Consider the following 19,603-nt stretch of genomic DNA (forward strand, 5'->3'; position numbering starts at 1 on the left):
GAAAAATATGGGGTCCCAATTTTAAGGAAGAAAAATAAGTCCATACCTTCCAAGGCAGATATAGATGGAGGGACCACAGAGTAGCTTCAACATTACCGGTTACATTCTGGTTCTAAAGTAGGTTGATGGGTTCATGGGTATGTGTGTATTACTTCAGAACTAACCTGTAGGTTATGTATATCTCTTTGTATATCACATGTTACATAATAAGAATATTCCATAGTATCTGTGGGCTCAAAGAATTTTTAGGAATTATACTTACTAACCGTTACAATTCATTTCTGGTTCTGTGACAAACGTGATTTTTACTACACATTTCTGTTTTCCAAGATTATTTACAATCAACAGGAGTTACTTTTATAATTCAAAATTAAATATTTACGCATATATTTTCTAAAAACAAAATGAGGATTTTTTTAAATAGAGAAAGAAAACACTTCAGTGTAAAAACCTCTTTCTTAGCCTCACATTTTGAGAATACTGTTATTCATATTTTTTATTTTCAGCTTCAGCTTCCCAATAGTTACTTTTTAAAGTGTGGCATGGATGTCTGCATGAATGCCCAGACTCTGACTTGTACCTGGATACCCTCTAGGTGGAAGAAGCTCTGATCCAGATCCATGATCCAGAACTCAGGAAGTTGCTTAACCCAACTACTGCTGACCTCAGGTTCGCAGATTACCTGGTGAGGCACGTGACTGAGAACCGGGATGATGTCTTCCTAGATGGCACAGGCTGGGAGGGAGGCGATGAATGGATCCGAGCCCAGTTTGCTGTCTACATCCACGCGTTGCTGGCTGCCACACTGCAGTTAGGTAAAGAGCACACAGCCACTTACTCCTTTTGTAATCTTTATGAGGTTTTGAATTGCATAAGAAATATTTTCATTATAAAATAATCTGTTACTTCCTCATACAGAGATAACTGCTCTTAGCATTTTGAGTACTTTATATCCTTCCAAACCTTTTTCTGTATATTTTTTTTATTTTAGTTTTGTATTATTTGTGGTGATCCTTTTACAAAAATGGTTGCTGTTCCAAATGTTTTTTGAAACTTCGTTTTTCTTTATAATAGAAACAAACATACTGAGACAGTAAATGCAGGTCCTTGGCACTTTTACATGGCTGCTTAGTGTTTCACCATGTGGGAGGAGGATATGTCAGTATCTGGGGGGTATTTATAAAAACTGCTTACATGTTTTTGAGATGTGTAAAAGAGAATCATGAAAGATAGAAATCACTGGGAATCACATTCCAAGTGATTAAACCTTCAAATTGCCCATTCAAAGAAATGTTATTCCCATTCAGTGGTTAAAATAGAGCAGGTAAAGATAGACTTACTCTTCTATTAAAACTATTTTGTTCCCCGTAGAGAAGGAAATCTACAAAAAGAGAAAATGAAGATCTGCAGTGAGCTTTTGCATGTGGCTGCCTACTATCATGGACATGTAGCAAATACTCAGATTTTGTTGTTGTTAAGAGTGCTGAACTTTTATTTTTTCCTTTTTTTTCAATTATCTCTACCACTGTGTGGGAGAAGTTATTAAAAATGCGGTGAAATACACATAACCTAAAATTTCTCATAGTAGCCATTTATAAATACATAGTTCCACAGTTGCATTATGTACATTCACATTGTCCTGTCAGTAGATGTTTGAATCATCCCCAGCACTGTCACCTCCCAGGTTAGTTCTTTGTGAAGATAGGTGTGGCGTTTGAAATCCAGGCTTCTGAGTGTGTCCTTCATTTGTAAAGAAAAGCTCTGGAGCAAGTCCTTATTTGTTAATGGGATATTTTTAAATATTTGCCTCTTCTACAGTTGTAGTAGCTGAGACACCAAGATTTAAATGCTCTAGTTCAGAATCATTCAATAATCTAGTAAGAAAATCCCAATTTCTACCAATCATATTAGCTTCATGAGTAATTTACTTTTTAAACCTATCTGCCTGGGTAGTTGTGAGTCCTGAATAATAATAGTAACTAGCCTTTTGGGAGGTGGGGGGGGGGAACATTTCATATGTGAAAGGACCTGTTTTGTTTTGAGCACTTTACTTCTACTAACTCATTTCATCCTCACAACAATTCTGGAGGTAAGACCGTGTTCTCTTCGTTTTATAGGAGAGGCACTGAGCACAGAAAGGTTAAGTAGCTTTCTCATCCCTCTGGTCGAGACTGAGCTGTGATTCAAACTCAAATAATCTGGCTCAGGCCTATGCTGCTGTTAAAAGGAGATTCAACCTAGGGAGCTATTTGAGAAATCCATTCCTAAAAGAAATAGCTTATGTTGCATTTTGAGCCATGTGTATCCTCTTTCCTTCCCAGCAACAAAAGTCACTTTTCACCTTCAAAGCAAGAAACTTACAATCAGTATATGAAGCAAAAGCCATTTGAACTTATTCTCCAGACCTTTTCTATTCTTCTAAGCAGAAGAAATACTCTGCATTAAAACTTCCCCATGATCATGAAAAAGCTGAAGAGTTAACATTAAATATAAAATTTCCCCGGGCAGCCCGGTGGCACAGCGGTTTAGCGCCGCCTGCAGCCCGGGGCGTGATCCTGGAGACCTGGGATAGAGTCCCACGTCGGGCTCTCTGCATGGAGCCTGCTTCTCCCTCTGCCTGTGTCTCTGCCTCTGTCTCTCTGCATCTCTATGAATAAGTAAATTTAAAAATAAACAAACAAACAAACAAATAAATAACTATATAAATAAGAAATCCCCCCCCCCAAAAAAAAAGGAAATTCCCTTGTTATTTAAGTATTTTGACAGTGAAATGTATGGAAATTACACAGTGAATTTCACCAAATAGTGAGATAAAGTCCAAAGAAGAAAAAAACAGTGACTAAAAGAACCAATTCGTGTATTCATTCTAATTTTTTTTCATAGAAAAATAACATTTGTGAAAAGATAGTAAGACACTCTAATTGCCTACTCCATACATACACATCAGTATCTTTACTCACTGTCCAGTCTACAGTTTTTGCTTAGTAGATAATACTATGCCTCCTAAACTTGGTAAGGAGAAGTGGAAATATTTTGGAATTGTAAGGAACCTTAGAATATATCTGGCTCAACCCTCTTATTTTCTGGTTAGGAAAATGAAGTTTTGAGTGATTAAGTGACTTGCCAAAGGCCACATAGCTTCTTAACAGGATTTCTGGAACTAGACCCAAGTTTCCTGATAGGCTATCTCCCCCAAAAAGCATGGGGTGGGGGGATAAAGCCATTCCTTTACCCGTTTTGGTGATGAAGCTTCACATCCCTGACTGGCTACAGTCCAGCTCAACTTTCAAATATTTACTTGACAGATAATGAAAAGATATTATCGGACTATGGGACAACCTTTGTTACAGCCTGGAAGAACACTCACAACTACAGGGTGTGGAACAGCAACAAGCATCCGGCACTTGCGGAAATAAATCCGAAGTAAGCACATCCTCTAAGGATTGATAGTACATAACGTGGTCGATTTACTGCCTCAGTATAAAGAAGATCATATCTTAACTTTGATGACAATGTGAACATCTCCAAAAATCTCCTTAAATAGATTGAAAAATCCCAGATACAGAGGAGCAGCTGAAAACTGCTTCCCTATCCTTACTTCTTACACAAAAAGCTCAAGACATTTTTGGAAGGATTAACATTTCTCCCAGCTCTTGGCATAATTCAGAAGAGGAAGTCTGGCACATGGCAATGTTCAGTGCATGATAGTTGTCTCCCTTTCCCTGGATCTGTACGTTAGCAGGATGGTCAAACAAGATAGAAACTTTGAAGGAATACCACTGGTGGAGACTCTGAGGTTATTTTAAAATATGAAGTGTAAAAAAACTAAAGGCGATATTTGAACTCCTAGGTATGTGGTCAAACCCAAGTTTCCAACTTAGATTCTAAAATCCCAACAAAATTTAATACCTGTCACAATACTGAATGTTGACAGACTTTATCCATATAGGCATAAAAGACATTTAAATGTGTGGAGTGCCACTTTTGTGAAGCATGCTATCTTTGTTTGAATGGAACAGAGTAGAAACTAAGGTGATCTCTCCATTGGTGGAATGTGTATGTAGTTCCCCCCTTATCTGCAGTTTCAGTTACTCAGGGTCACCTGCAATCCTGAAGCAAATGATCCTTTTTGTGACATGTCCTCAGAAGGTCAGTAGCAACCTAATGCTACATCACAATTCTTAACGTCCTTCACCTCCCTTCATCTCATCACTGGGTATTTTATCATCCCACATCATCATATGAAGAGGAAGGGTAGGGACACATGGGTGGCTCAGTGGTTGAGCATCTGCCTTTGGCTTAGGACCTGATCCCAGGATCCGGGATCGAGTCCCACATCAGGCTCCTTGCAGGGAGCCTGCTTCTTTCTCTGCCTATGTCTCTGCCTTTCTCTCTGTGTTTCTCATGAATAAATAAATAAAATCTTTAAAAAAAAAAAAAGGAGGAAGGGTAAGTACAGGGCAATAAGATATTTTCAGAGAGAGAAAAAGAGAAAGACTACGTTCACATAACTTTTATTACAGTATATTCTATTTTATCATTAATCTCTTGCTGTGCCTAATTTAAAAATTAAACTGTATTGTAGAAAGAAAAAAAACTGTATTGTAGGTATGTATGTTGTAGGAGACAGTTTACATAGGATTCGGTATACTATCTGCAGTTTCAGGCACCCGTTGGAAGTCTCAGAATGTGTCCTCCAAAGATAAGGGGGAACTACTGTACATCCTAGGAACTTATCTTCTAAATTAAATTATTAAAGTGATTTTTTTTTTTAATACAAGTCTACACTGAATGTTTTCATTTGTATTTTAAACTTCTTGGTGAGAGTCGGACAGAAACCAACTTCATGCTGACTACTGTATTTTTTGGGAGCTGGAGTTAAGTTAGTTAGACTGAGGATGTGATTTAAGTGGTACTATAAAGAATATTCTCCCCCCACACACACACACACACAAAATCCAGATATTTATGTCATAGTAACTTGGGGAGGCATCTGCAAGGATGAAATGTAGCAGGGTTTTAAAGAACATATTTGTTAAACTTTATATCATCTATCAAGAAAAATGACTAGGTTCGGCAACAATTTTGGTGAGTTTAATCATCACACTGGGCTATAGCAGCAACCTCTATTGGCATTTGAATGTGGTAAAAACATAGAGAATTAAAAGGCAAAAACATCTTAATAGTATTAAATGAGAGACCTAAGAGTTCAAAGTATTCTCCGTCACTAACCACAAGGTCTGTGTTTTAAAGAGTGATGAAGGAAAACAGATGTGAGTTTGTTTGCCTGGTGGCCCTCACTGTGACGGGGGTGGGGCGGTGGTGGTGGGGCTAGGGTCCACCTCTACCATCTGCAGTGTGGCCTGCGGGGCCATCCGGTCTCTTCCCCCGGTGCTCTGTACTGATAACCTGCTCAGATCTTCATCCAGTCTCTGCATCTGCTGTGGTGCCTTTAACTTGAACCAGCTCTCCAAATGTTGATGTAGGTCCATGAGAGACTTAGCTGGAATGGGTTTTAAAGGATTGTAAAACAGTACTTCTAAAAATGTATAAATAAGTCAAAGTTACTTAGACTGAAGAGAAAGCTCAAGAAAGACCTGAAATATATAGGTAGCGAAATTATGCAGATATAACAGTTTTTCATTATTTTCACCAAATTAAAAACAAGAAATAATAGTCTTCAGTTGTTATCCAGAGGATATAACTTAGACATATTCCAAACTAATTATAAGATTTGAGATCTATGAAACCCTTTCTCCAACTCCTAAAGAGGAAAGAAGGAAGTCCTCTAACTTCCTTTAGTAAACATCAGATATTTTTCATCCTTTAAACATGGCCTTTCTAGGAATATGAAGAATGATTAAGTACTCTGAATCCTTTCAACCTATCATTCAGAATCCAGAAAAAGTAATTACATATGCTTACTATGGCCAATAAGGAAATTTGTTGTCTTTTGGAAAGCTATAAATATCATTTTGATGTTTTTATAAGTAGCTATCATTTCATTAGAGTCACTTTTTTTTTGTTGTTGTTAGACATTGAGAGAGACCTCTCAGTATGAAATAATGTGGATATTTATTGACTCCTTTTATAGTATAACTTTGGTCAAGTTGCCTGATTTCATATATATATATATATATATATATATATATATATATATATATATGTATGCACATGGCTTCTTCCCTTTTGTTCATTTTCAAGATCTGCATTTTGAGTTGCTTTTCATATAGAAAGTACAGATTTTACTGATATATGCAAATCTTCAGTGACCAATAGCACACATCTGTAAGACAGAATCAAGGTATAGTCCATGGCCATGACCTAAAGGCAGTTACTAACCCTGACTCTTCTGGGGAGCTTTTTAAAAATGTTGATGCTTAAACCCAACCCCAGACCAAATAAATAAGAACATTAGTGTAGCATTCAGAAACCTTTCTCACCCCCGACTCCAAGAAAAAAAAAAATCCCTATTTTTACCAGGAGGAAATAAGCTCAAAAAGGCTCCCAAGATTGGAGCTAAGTAGAGAGCTATGCTGAAAACAGGTTTCCTGCTATCATGTGCAGAACACCACCACCCAGCTGGGTCACCCCTGCAACGTATACTTATACTTCCTTGGGACCATATTCTTTTGAAACTCTATTAAGAAAATACTCATAGTCTAATAGTCTCAAACTTTGTTTTACAGTCATCCTTTTCAAGGCCAGTACTCAGTGTCAGACATGAAGTTAAGATTCTCACAGTGAGTATTTAGAGAAAAAACTAGGAAAATTTTTATGTCTGAGTTTATGCCATGTGTTTCATTGCTAATTAGGAATTGTTTTTCTCCACTTGATAGACTTGTGCTTCAAATAGTAACCAAATATGTGCATAACATTCTCCAGCTCAGCAGTGTGTATGTTTCAGAGTGAAAACACTGCTGTTTCATAGAGAATGGTGTGAACTAATAACAGAATTTGCCATTTTTATTCTGGTGGAGTAACTTTAGCAAATCATAACTGTAGGGAGAATTAACCATGCATCCTTATGGCCTTTTTTTGGTTTGTCTGCATGCTATTTTAGTATTTTCTGAAAGTTTACATGCTTAAAAGGTTACTTAACTAACTGATGCATGACAAATAATTTAGCTTCTTTTCTCAATAATTCTATCTTGGGGATGGTTATAGGGTGTGGTATGTGTGAATTTTTGTAATGTCCTTAAAACTTCTTTGCTTTTATCAGTTCTGTTCAAAACAGTGAACGTGGCAAAAAAATTGGAAACGTCATGGTCACAACCAGCCGAAATGTTGTCCAAACAGGAAAAGCTGTTGGTAAGACCTGCCTTTCCCCAGAAACAGATTAGAATCATAACACATCTCTTCTCTGTACTTGATATTGTTAGAATCATAAAGTTGCAGAGATCTGTGTATCATATCATATAATAATGCAAGATAGTTGAATACAAAGGCTGTGTGTTTTTCACCTTATTCCTGAAAATTCTTATGACATCGGATAATATCAGAGTTCAGCAAATTTTGCCACACCCGATGGAGAGAGACCAATTTTCTGATGTGTTCACTGTTGTAAGGAGGCAAGTTTCGTTGGAGTTTTTCCCCCATTTCCTGAGCTGCCTGCCGTTTTTTATAAGTAGTAGAGCACCATAATAAAGTAGGTATTAGGAGTGCTGTCTTCTAAGGTATTATCATACAATAAAGGAAATCAGTGAAACCAACAGGTCATTTTTTTATAAAGATCAACAATATCGATAAAATCTTTATAGACTAGTAAGAAGAGAAAAGGTACAAATTACCAGTATCAGGAATAGAAGAGGGGACGTCGGTCTTACAAAAATTAAAAGGATTATAGGGAATATTGTGAATAACTTTATGCCATTTTTTTGACAATTTAGGTGAACTATGCAAATTCTCTGAAAGACTCAAGTTGCCAAAATTGATGTAATAAGTAATTGGAAATTTAATAGCCCTATACTTATTAAATAAATTGGATTAAAAATCATGCCACAGGTTTTTAATTTAATCCAAGCCAATATAGCTTCACTTATTAATTTTATCAGATGTTTAAGGAATAATACCAGTTTTATACTTATTCTTTCAGAAAATAGTGAATGAGGTATAACCCTCCCCAGTTCTTTTAATGAGGCCAGTATTACTGTGAGAACCAAGCCAGGTGTCATGCTGTTGCATACATTTCTTCTGCACCTAGCTTTCTTCCGTTAAAATACTTTGAAGTTTGTTCCATATCCATTCTAAAAAAATGTCTCATTCTTTCTTTTCTGTCCACCATCAGTGGGTTCATTTGATTATAGGGGGTGGGATTTAATATGTAAGCCTTTATTTCCATACACTATTATGCATTTAACTTATTTTGACTTCTTATTTTTAATAGAAAAATTCTACTTCATTATAGGTATATGGTGTCAGTCATGACTTCATTTTTAGTGATGCTCTGCTATTTAAATTCTAAAGCCAGTTCTCTTCCACACTCTTCTTTCTGAGAATAGTGGGAGTATATGATTCAACTTAAATAATTTCACTTGAGCATCAACTTTGGAGATAAGGTTTTTTAAAACAAAACTGACCAGAGGCAGATACAGCAGTTAGCATCTTCATTTATTGCAATATCATTTCAGCTAACAAAAGCACAGTTCCTGAAAGTAGCCTAACCACTGTTCCCTGTGTAGGTGGTTATCAATTATCAACTTGGGTTTAAACTAGAAAGACCACGTAAATCTTTCTAAGCTCTCCCAAATGATTCTGATGCGCAGCCAGTGCTGAGAGTCACTGGCATAGCGTATGTATATTAAGAGAAGAGTTGGCTGACCACCTTCAGAAGGCTTAGGAGAAAAGGTGCTTTTCCCAGAAGTTACCCAGTTTCCTACTAGACAAGACCCATAGAATGGAATTGTTTTGGAACTAAAATTTAAATGGTATTTTAATATTAACATATTGATGTTACAGTAAATTAACATTTATTAATTAGCATGGGTCTTTCACTGTCTATTAACAAAAGTGAAGACATTTTTCCTTTTGTTTTTCCCCTCCTCTCCATCCAGGCCAGTCAGTTGGAGGAGCTTTTTCCAGTGCAAAGACAGCTATGTCTTCATGGCTTTCTACTTTCACCAGTCCTGGCCCCCAGAGTCTCACTGAGCCACCTGATGGGAAGCCTTGAGTGTCCAGAGACTGCTGTCGCTTCCTTAGGTTTAAGTGTTTCCTGTCTGTCTGCTGCTCCCAGACTGTTCCTCTTCATCGACCACAGGTCCACAACAGGGGACCAGCACGTCAAACTGTTTACATGGACAGTTGCCCTTTGTCTAAATGAATGTCGCACGATGCTGGAAAGATGAAATTGCAGCCGTAGCAGGGATGGCTCTCCAGGTTGGGGTTTAAATTGACTACTTTTTTTTCAGTCTGAGCCTGATTAAAACACATAATGAAACTTCTCATGAATTTTCAGTTCTGGTATTATACACTTGTTTACTTCAGAAAAGGTTTTACTTATGTAAATTTTGTTCTCTTTTCCTGTTTGAATATCCAGATGGCCACTGTAATTTATATGTGCTAAAATTAAGTTATATTACTATTTGAATTTCTCTCAAGTTGGCCCTAAAATGTGCTTATAAAGGGGCCATACAGTCCAGCCCTTTGTTATTACTTTGTTGAGTTATATAATGATTTTTTGGTTTGTTGGCTTTCTACCTACAAGACACATTTATCGAGTCACCTCCTCCCAGAAACATGAAAGCCAGAGGCAGTAGTTCTGGGGATGGAGTGTTTTATGTTCTTAATTTATTCTTCCCCAGTAAACACTTGCTCTGAGGCATCAGAGAGTTTCACTGTGCTTTCCTCCGCTTCCCAACTGTGCAAGTCAGTGTGCAGAGAAATAGCATGGTGCTGGTTACAGTGGTGTTCCAGCAGTTACATGCGAGCGTGTACTTAGGGCGAGACTTTGGAAGAGCTCAGTGTAGTCTGTCAACTCCAGTTATGTTGCAGCCTTTTATAAGAGTTTTTAAACCCGCACTTTGTGCCTTCTGTTTCTTCTTTTGAACCGTTTTCACTGGGTGTTTACAGACGTACAGGTTTTTTGCTTAGTGTTACTCTTCATATGGCGTTTCAAGGCATTTGGCCTTCGCACTTCCCTGATGGAAAATCCTCTTGTAATCAGTCCCTACCCCCTTATGAAAGTATGTATAAGAGAAAAACAAGATGATCTGTAACTATTAAGTAGAAATCTCATCTTTGCTCACATTTAGAAAAGCAAGAGGAGAAAAACACAGCCATGACATCAGTCCTGTTTCACAAAGGACCTCTGGTTTCACTTTAGACACATGCATGTGTGTGCTATCTACTGAGGATTTGTACACAACTGGACCTCATGTATCTGCTGTGCACAGCTCTCATTTGCTTTTCAAGGGGACTTTGGATGGGTGTTCTCAGGGAGTACTTACAGGGCACAGACTGCTTTTTCAGTAACAAAGGACACTTGGAAAATACATACCTTGTAAGTATGATCTACATATGATAGCATATTAGGAAAATGAGGGATCTAATTAAGGAGGACACTTGATTATATTTGATTTCTCCCTTAAAAGTGAGGCGCCTGGCTGGCTCAGTTGGTAGAGCATGCGACTCTTGATCTCAGGGTCATGAGTTCAAGCCCCACATTGGGCATGGAGCCTACTTTAAAAAAATAAAATAAAGTAAAAAATCTTTTTAAAAAATTAAGAAATGTTTATATAAGAAGTAAATTTTTCTAGGGCATGTGAAATGAACATAGGGACATAACTAAATATCTCTAAATTTTCCAATTTGTGTTTTAACACAAGTCCGCAAATCTGAAAGTGTACTTCCATTTGAGCACAGTAATTCAAAAATTCAGTGATGATCGATGCAAGGGCTTATTATGAGAACTCTATTAATTCCACTTGCGCTGGGAAACTTAGCCTTCTCAGGAAATATTATTTGAGGAGAAGAAAGTAATACCAAACAAAACCTTAAAAGGTACTTCAATCAGTGTTGCACTGAGACTATAAAGAATTCATTCTAACATCTTGTTTCATGAGGCCATGTCATTAGTCGGAGTGTCATAGTGCATTAGCGTGCGGTTGTTACTTCACATCTGCCTGACGTTCACAATGTGAGAGCACTGTGACCGGTTAGCCAGCACATTGCTGGTCCATCCTTCATTCTGTATGGTGTGTGGTTTAGGGTAAACTCCCATCTCACTGTGCAGAAACAGACCAATCCACACTTTGATATCCCACTGAAATAAAAAGAGTGAAGCTTTGCTTTAGGATCACTTGTTCCCCCACTTTAATATACACTTTTACACAAGCTTTCTCACTAAGGTTTCTAGTTAAGAGTTCAACTCTTAAGGTGGTCATTTTACTGGCTTTCAGCACAAAGTGAATATCTCAAAAGATAGAACTTTTGTCCAAGAAGTAGTCAAAAGACTGTAACGATATTTCCTTCAGTTTTTTGGGGGTGTTGGAGTTTTCAGGGAGCATAAGCTAGTATGTTGTTGGCAGGGGCCCTGGGGCAGCCAGCAGTCGGTTTCTATCTATTTAACAATTTCTCCCTGATGGCAGGAAGTCTGGCCCCTTGTCTCGTGAGCCTACATGCTTGTCTCTTGGATTCCAGGTGTCAGCTGAGTGGCCAGCCCCAGAGGCTGTAGCCTCCTTGGTTCTCTGAGCAATAGGAACCAACGTTATTAGGCCATCTTTGGACATGCCACTCAAAGAGGATGCATTGTTTAGCCATGCTTGCTCTGGTGCTTTTATGTCTAAGAACTGAGTACTTGTAAGTAGGCCTGAGGGGGCAGCATCAGCCAGGCTTTTCCAGAGTGTGCCAAGCACATGGACTGCATCTGTAGCTTGGCAGTGACCTCACTGCTATCTAGGTAACTTAAAGGTAGTGCTGGGAAGAAGTCCCTGGCATTATTTAGTTCCTACTAAGGCATTGTAATGACAGTTTACATGGGGGAAGGAAAAGAGTTAAGGCTACCAACCACCTCTGGGCTAAGTGAATAGAAAAAGTTGCATGTCAGAGAGAGGCTTAGAGTTATCTTGCATATGGATTTGACTCTTGTAGCCAGGATGAATAGCCTATCCCCAGATCCACCAGTGATTTACTAGTGCCCAAGCTCTAGAACAATCGCGATCTACTTTTTGCTTAAAGAAGCAGCAGAAATACCCTGGGGCAGCAAACCAGAGCATATGATGCAATTTCCTCAATCTTATCTTGCTTTCTGAGTTCTGTATTAAGCATTGGCTTTTCTTTCCTTAAGAAAAATTTACTTTAGAAAGGCAAGGAGAAAGCAAATTTGCAAGGGAGACAAGTTAGAAGTTGCAAGGCTGAGGAACAAGGTACTTCAAATCTGAATGAAGGTATCTTGAAAGCAGTATTTAATGTGCTAATGGCTACAAGAGCTCTTTTACAAAGAAGGTAGAATTTTTAATCTGCTAGTTACAAGTTATAAAATGAAGCTATAACATCTCCCTGGCAGGTTTTGTTCTTACTTTGTTTTGTGGAAGTTACAGCCAGTGGGGTTTTTTTTTCTCCCCTCTGGGCCTGGTAATGAGCTGGGGAGCACTCAGCTTTGTGAGGGGCAGTGGACAAATCTTGAACAGCATAAACATTTATGTGTCAGTAGTTTGGGCAAGTAGCCTGTTAGGACAGTAGCTGCTAAATATTGCCATTGTTTTACAATGGAGTTGGCTAGGACTCTTGAAATGGCATCAGCATTTGCAAGCTCTGATTCTTTGACCAGAGGTGGTACAGCATTTGTGGCCTTTCCACCCTGATCAGAGGTAGCCTCTAAGGCTGACGGGGAACACGGCCCCAGCTTCTAGATGATTGTCATTCCACGTAACTCAGTATGCCACTAGGAGTTTTTCATTCCAGGTCTTTAGAATTCATGACATTGGAATTGTTTTGTTATAATTTCCAACATTCCATAAATATTTGTCAAGGACAAAGGAAAGGAATGTGGATCTTTATTCTTTTCGTATAAATGACTTTGTACACATGACTTCCTGCTTTCATACAAAGGGGAAGAAATTAGCTCAAGGGAGGAGCTCCTCCCTTGTGTGATAACTCCAGAATTAAACGATTGTGCACGTAGAGGGGTTGAGTATATTTTGTAAAACTCTAATGATTTGTATTTCTGTGCTGTTCTAAAGTTTACCTTTTTACTCATATTAATTAAAGATATAGAAACTATATATTTAAATCATGTAAGTGGGACACAATTTAGGGTTTTTTTTTTCCAGTCTTATTTTTCATCAGCATCTCACACATAGTATGCTGCTCAAATTTTTTTGTGTGCAATATGAACATTTGAACATTTCAGTCAGGTACTGAGCCAGAAAAGGTAATTGAAGTTTTTTTAGGAAGCTTCTGTGCTTAGAAAATATTTTGTTTTCTTGAAATGTTAATTTATAGCTGGGAAAATGGGATCAAGACTTAATGTGTTTCAAGCCGCTTGGTCATTGGTTCCTAAATTTAGGAAGCATTTGATTAACAAGTTAGTGAAGGCATTTAGTGATCACAAAAATAGTTTAAACATTTGAGATTAAAGGCTTCCCATAACCCTCCCCAAGAAAGTTTAGCTAAGAAGTCTTAGAAAGTTTTCTGAGGAGGTTAGCTGTGGCACACGTTTTGATCAGAAAGATAGTTTCTCTTTGCTCCAGTAGTTTTATAATTTGTACTAGTTCTTTGTTTCTGTTGTCATTTGTTTTTAAAAAAATGTTAAATGATAAATCACGTCTAATCATAGTGAATTGTAAAACTTCTACTGTATCTTTATTTTAAGGAAAAATAAGAATAAAATTATCCTGTTTGTCCTGCATACGGTCGTACTTGGCCTGTCTTTCTAGAAGTACCCTCATGTTGTTGGGGTGGTCTCTGGCCCCTTCACAGTTGGACAACAATGCCAGCTGTGTTTAAGAAACCAGCACACAGACTGAACTGGAGGACTCGTTGCTCCATTTAATCTCTTGTTTTGATATTGCTTATGATGATGCCTCTGTTTTTAAGGTGATGACCCCTGCAGGAAGAACCCCTTAGTTTCTCTGGAATCTAAGTGCACAACGTACAACCAGACAGAGATTGGTCGGGCGGTGATATCTCATCACATGCTCCCTGACAGAAACCCCCAGGGGAATAGAACATTGTCGAGAGCAGCCTATTTCCCCCACCTGGACTGGTAAGCTTCAAAATAGCCCTTGGCATCTCCACTGAGGGCTCCTAGCATATTTTCATAGATATTTCCATGTACTGTGGTCTTTCTTACAGCTGTTCTACAAAAGAGGAGCTTTGTGATGTGCTTCACAGAAGCAGACAAGTTTCCTTGCCCCAGGGGAAGGTGCACTTCCTTGAGTGCTGGGTTAAGTTTAGGGTCCCAGCATCCTCGGACATGGAACAGTAGCATCCCGGAAATGATGAGGTATTTGGGGAAAGGGGGACAGTAGAGCTTGGCACTGCCGATATCTCCCCTTTTTCGAGGATCTTTGCCACCTGGGTATCAGGCTGTGCCATGGGGAGGTCCACGGTTCCCCCTCACCTGCAGGGTCACAACTGCCTGTCCTCTACTCCAATAGGATGGGAGTTGCAGTTGTTGAATCTGGTAACATCAAGAAGGATTGTGATTGCAGAGCCAGTTTTCTTCCAATGAACAACCCTTTGACAAACAACAACATCTTCTTTGCTGGCCTTAATCTCTGCAGGGTTGGGGAGCCGCACATAAACATACTCAGTGTGATCCTGCAGTCCAAAGCCAGGGAGCAACCTGGGGCAGGAGATTAAGAATGGTTACGCTCTATGCTCTTTACCCTATGAACACCTACATTTAGAGCTGCTGACCTCCCAACACAGCACAAGGAACCAAGAGTCAGATCATTTAAATGTATATGTTTCATATTTCACTGGGCCCAGCTACCCCTCCTGGAGCATTTAGATATGGACCAGAACTGTAGAAAAAACGAAAGCCACCTGATGAAATCTTGATTATTATTGAAGCCAGGTGATGAGTGTGTTGGGGTTCATTAGACTGCTCATTCTGGTTTGGGATATGACTACCATCCTTCACTTGTCCTGCTGCATCCTACACACGCAATTCTCTTCAGTCGTTGCAGAGAATTTTTTTTTTTAAGATTTTATTTATTTATTCATGAGAGACACAGAGAGAGAGGCAGAGACACAGGCAGAGGGAGAAGCAGGCTCCATGCAGGGAGCCCGTCTCGGGACTCGATCCCGGGACTCCAGGATCACGCCCTGGGCCGAAGGCAGGCACTAAACTGCTGAGCCACCCAGGGATCCCCCGTTGCAGAGAATTTAAAAACTTAGGTCAGGTCCTCAGCACCAAGTCTGTATATCTGCTAGCCCTGCTCTGACCTTGGGTGGTTCAGTGCCTTGTCCTTGTAAAGCAGAATCTGTCTTGAGTCCCTCTTTGTACCCCTAAAGTTAAAGCTTGAGAATGGAGAAGAGCAGAAAAGCAGTTTTGGGGGAAACCTCATTCCATCCCTAAGTTCTCACTCTTCTTAGGAACATGTCTATTCCATCACTTTCTAGCTCCACTTCCACATTGCCAGGGGATTGGGTCTGACCCTTAACTGATTTCCCGATTTCCAGTCCTACCCAACCCACAAACCCAAGTACACCTTCCTAAAGCATGACAGTATTAATTGTGACGTGGTATCTACTTACTGTCTACAGAATTAAGGACAGGTTCCTAAGTCAGCCACGAGGGTCCAGCACACAGTAACTCATTAACTCATGCCACCGCCGCCTTCACCTCCAGAGCCCCCTGGCCAACTGAAACTTTGCTATGTATCACCTTCCCACCCCCTAATTGTTAGAGAAGCATTATTGAGGGACCCCACAATCAAAGACCCAGCTCTAGCCTCTCTTCCTTCTTAAAGTCTGCCCCAGGGCTACTTGGGTCCTTAAAACACTCAGACTCAGTGTTTATTGAGTGTTTATTTACACTACGTAAATAGGTGCTTCCCAGGTTTGGAGATTTACAGTTAGTAAAACATTTTTTGAAAAGGAGATGGGCGACTTTAGTGAAATACACCTGCAGAAAAGAGCAAAGAACATTACATTAAAAGTAAATCTAAGCAACTGTTCACTGTAACCATGACCCACATAGGAAATGGCCTATTAGCAGCGCCTAAAAAACCCCACCCTGTGTGTCTCCCTGGTGATAATTCTTCCTTCTCCACAAGTATTTTGTACTCTAACTTTTGAGATCATCATTTCTTTGTCATTTTACCTCCTATGTATCCCAACCAGCATAGTTTATTTCTTGTCTATTTTTGAACTTGTATGAATGGAATCTGTCTTTTTCTGATTAAATTTGATTTTTAGGAGATTTTTCTCTCCCATTGTTTTATAATCCCATGCCATCGTACAGCTGTCCCACTGTTCCCCTCGCTGGCTGGAGGCAGATTGGGCTGTTTCCTGTTTGGGGGCAGCTGTAAACGGTGCTGCTGCCCTGGCCCTGGCCATTCTAGTTTGCTTGTCCCACTGCACCTGTGTGTGTTTCTTCCAGGTAAAAATGTGAGCATGAAACTGTTGGATGGTTTTTCACATTATGTCCAATGCTTAGGAATCATAAGGAACTTAAATTTTTGCCAATCTGATGAGTGTGAAATGATATCTCATTGTGGGTTTTATTTTTATTTTATTTTATTTTATTTTTTATTTATGATAGTCACACACAGAGAGAGAGAGAGGCAGAGACACAGGCAGAGGGAGAAGCAGGCTCCATGCACCGGGACCCCGACGTGGGATTCGATCCCGGGTCTCCAGGATCGCGCCCTGGGCCAAAGGCAGGCGCCAAACCACTGCGCCACCCAGGGATCCCTCATTGTGGGTTTTAATTGACATTTTCCTGATTAGTAATAAGATCGAGTAATTTTTCACTTATGTGTTAACCAGATGGATTTCTACTTTTGTTAAATGCCTGTTCAAGTCATTTACCCATTTGTTAGGTTGTCTGTTTCTTATTGGCTTGGGTGTTTCATGGGTGTGTATATAATGTATATATTCTGGATACTGTTTCTTTGTCAGTTATGTATGTTGCAAATATCTCATTCTAAGTCTATTCTTCATTCTTTATGATCTGTTTTGATGACTAGCATTCTTAGTATAGTTAAATGTCTTTTTTTAATTTTTATTTTTTAAAGATTTATTTTTATTTATTTATGATAGACACAGAGAGAGGCAGAGACACAGGCAGAGGGAGAAGCAGGCTCCATGCCGGGAGCCTGATGCGGGACTAGGATCCTGGGACTCCAGGATCGCGCCCTGGGCCAAAGGCAGGCGCCGAACCGCTGAGCCACCCAGGGATCCCCCCCTTTTTTTTAAAAGATTTATTTTTATTTATTTATGATAGACACAGAGAGAGAGAGAGAGGCAGAGTGTCTTTTATGTTTAGAGGAAATTATATCTTCTTGTGTCGTACTTAAGAAACCCTACTCTACCTCAAGGTCATGATATTCTCTATAATCTTCTCGAAGTTTTTAAATTTTGCCTTTCATATTTATTCACTTGTACACCTGGATCTTCTTTTCTAGAGTGCTTTAGAGTAGAGGTCCAATCCCTCCCACCACCCGAACTCCCCAATGTGACTAGAAAGTTTTGGCATTTCTTCTTTTGCCAACTAAGGACCCTACTAACTCTCTTATCATTATCATGCCATACACAATTTAATACCAAAACACGAGAAGAGCATAAGGTCAGACTAAGGGAGAATCCTTTAAATCAAATAATTAACTGTTTGAATTGTACTAATTTATCTATATTTTTCTCATTTTGTTACAGGTGCTGTGCTCCGGTTCATGGGGATGAATGAAGGAACTTGATTTTTTTACTCCGAAGGGCTAACATTCCCCACGTCTGACAATCACATAAAGGTCCAGTGTTTTCCAGAACTGTCCTGGGGAGCCACAAACACTAACGGCTTTTCACACTGCCTCAGAGGCACACTGGCCTCCAGAGACCCAAGATGTACACATCTTTACCTGCTTGCACTGGGAATCCACTCTTAAGACTAACCCAAGCCTCCCAGACTCCTGCAGTGTAAATTCTGTCCCTAGCAGGTATCTGAGGGTTACCATGTACACAGCACATGCCACACAGATGGTTCCTGGCCCTCTTGGAGCTTGCTGTTCAGCAGGAGCAGGTGAGCAGTTACCACAGGAGGCAGAGAGGGCCAGGTCAAGGTAAGCCAGGGTGTGTTCAAGCACATTGTGGTGGCCAGCTGCTGGCCGACAAGGATGAGTAGAAGTCTCCTCCCCTGGGAGCCTGAGTTGATACCTGAAGGCTACACGAGCATTGTGGAGGTGAGGTGGGGACGAGGGAAGAGGCTGTACTCTATGGAGGGCTCCGGGGCTGGGAAGACGGCATCAGCACACTAGAAAGCAGTGAATGTTCTTTGGTGTGGCTAAGACCTCAATGGCCAGGTGAGGAAGAGAGAACTCTGTGAGCCAGGAGAAGGGGTATAGACTTGCTCGAGAAGGCAGGGGGAGAGCCTGAAGGGCTTCCTCACAGGCCAGAGGCAGGTTGGGTGCTGCCCTTGAGAAGGTCAGCCCAGGAGGGGGTACCCCGCAGGCGCACTGGCCTTGGCCCTAAATGCAGTGATGTTTCTCTGAATCAGCAGTACCCTCTCTTTTCCCCGGTAGCCCAGTCTCATAGCTCTCTGCCGACTTCAGATTACATGTGCCCCAAACAGTGGGTCCGAGGACAGAACCCCTGTGATGCCACCCTCCCTCAGAAAACAGTCACTGTAAGGACATGTGTTTTCCTTTGATTTCGCTGGAATTTAGTGGGTCCTGTTAGTGAGAAGCAAGTCTGAGTGATTTCAGGGAACACGGGGACACTCCAGCATCTAGCTTTTACTCTTGGCCTAGTGGAGACCCAGGATACCTGTCCCACCAGCTCTGTGTCGGTAGGTTTAAACCTGGTTAGAAGTCGCTTTTCCCCCCCATAGAGTTTACAAGCAGGAAGGCAGTGTGCTTTGTATATTCAAAAAGTCCATCCGCGGTCACTCTGGATTTTCATTCATGTTTGCTCCAACCCATGGATTTTTTTTTTTTCTGACCAACTTTTTTTTTTCCGACCATCTTTCCCAGATGAACCACTTGCCTTTCCACCTGCCCCTCCTGGCTGGGCCCTAGAAGACAGTCCTGTGGCAGCACTTCCTAGAAACCACTGAGACCCAGGTTAAAGCACACCGTCCTTGGCTGCAGTGATCCTGAACTGGCCCTCCCTTGTGAGCAAGGTCAGCAGGAGAGGCTGGTGCCTCCACGCCACTCCCACCAAATGCCTTGAAGTGGAAATTCCCAGGTAAAGTTTCAACAGATAAAGATGAATGAGTATGTTGTGTGTGTGTCACCACTTTACGGTTATTTAAAATCATGGGCCAGCAGGACTGGAATTTTTAAATCTTAGATGTTTTCCCACCTTTGAAGTATGTTTTTCTATTAGCGATAGCTCTCTTGTTTTTGAGACTCAAAGTTTAAAACATTTTTATTCTGAGTGCTATTAATTCCACTCCTCTGAGCATCTGGGCTTAATGAATCCTTAGAACTTTTCTTCTGGG

The 19,603-nt window shown here is 40.1% G+C and overlaps 1 protein-coding gene across 5 annotated transcripts in view; it reads left to right on the forward strand.

The window, feature by feature from the left end:
• The window catches only part of AVL9 (AVL9 cell migration associated), a 62,402-nt gene extending 43,055 nt beyond the window's left edge, over positions 1 to 19,347 (forward strand). For 2 of the 5 annotated variants that reach the window (XM_072764691.1, XM_072764692.1), the window contains 5 exons: positions 596 to 815; positions 3,306 to 3,423; positions 6,690 to 6,743; positions 7,223 to 7,311; positions 9,054 to 13,846. In XM_072764691.1, the coding sequence (XP_072620792.1) occupies positions 596 to 815; positions 3,306 to 3,423; positions 6,690 to 6,743; positions 7,223 to 7,311; positions 9,054 to 9,169 (597 nt within the window). In that variant the 3' untranslated portion in view covers positions 9,170 to 13,846. Of the gene's footprint in view, positions 1 to 595; positions 816 to 3,305; positions 3,424 to 6,689; positions 6,744 to 7,222; positions 7,312 to 9,053; positions 13,847 to 14,034; positions 14,204 to 14,292; positions 14,444 to 17,823 lie in introns of those variants that run through there. The other 3 variants (XR_012002746.1, XR_012002745.1, XR_012002747.1) reach the window with 3 other exon arrangements.
• Positions 19,348 to 19,603: the final 256 nt, after the last annotated feature.

Source organism: Vulpes vulpes, chromosome 7 (genome assembly GCF_048418805.1).
Source record: "Vulpes vulpes isolate BD-2025 chromosome 7, VulVul3, whole genome shotgun sequence".
Taxonomy (NCBI): Eukaryota; Metazoa; Chordata; class Mammalia; order Carnivora; family Canidae; genus Vulpes; species Vulpes vulpes.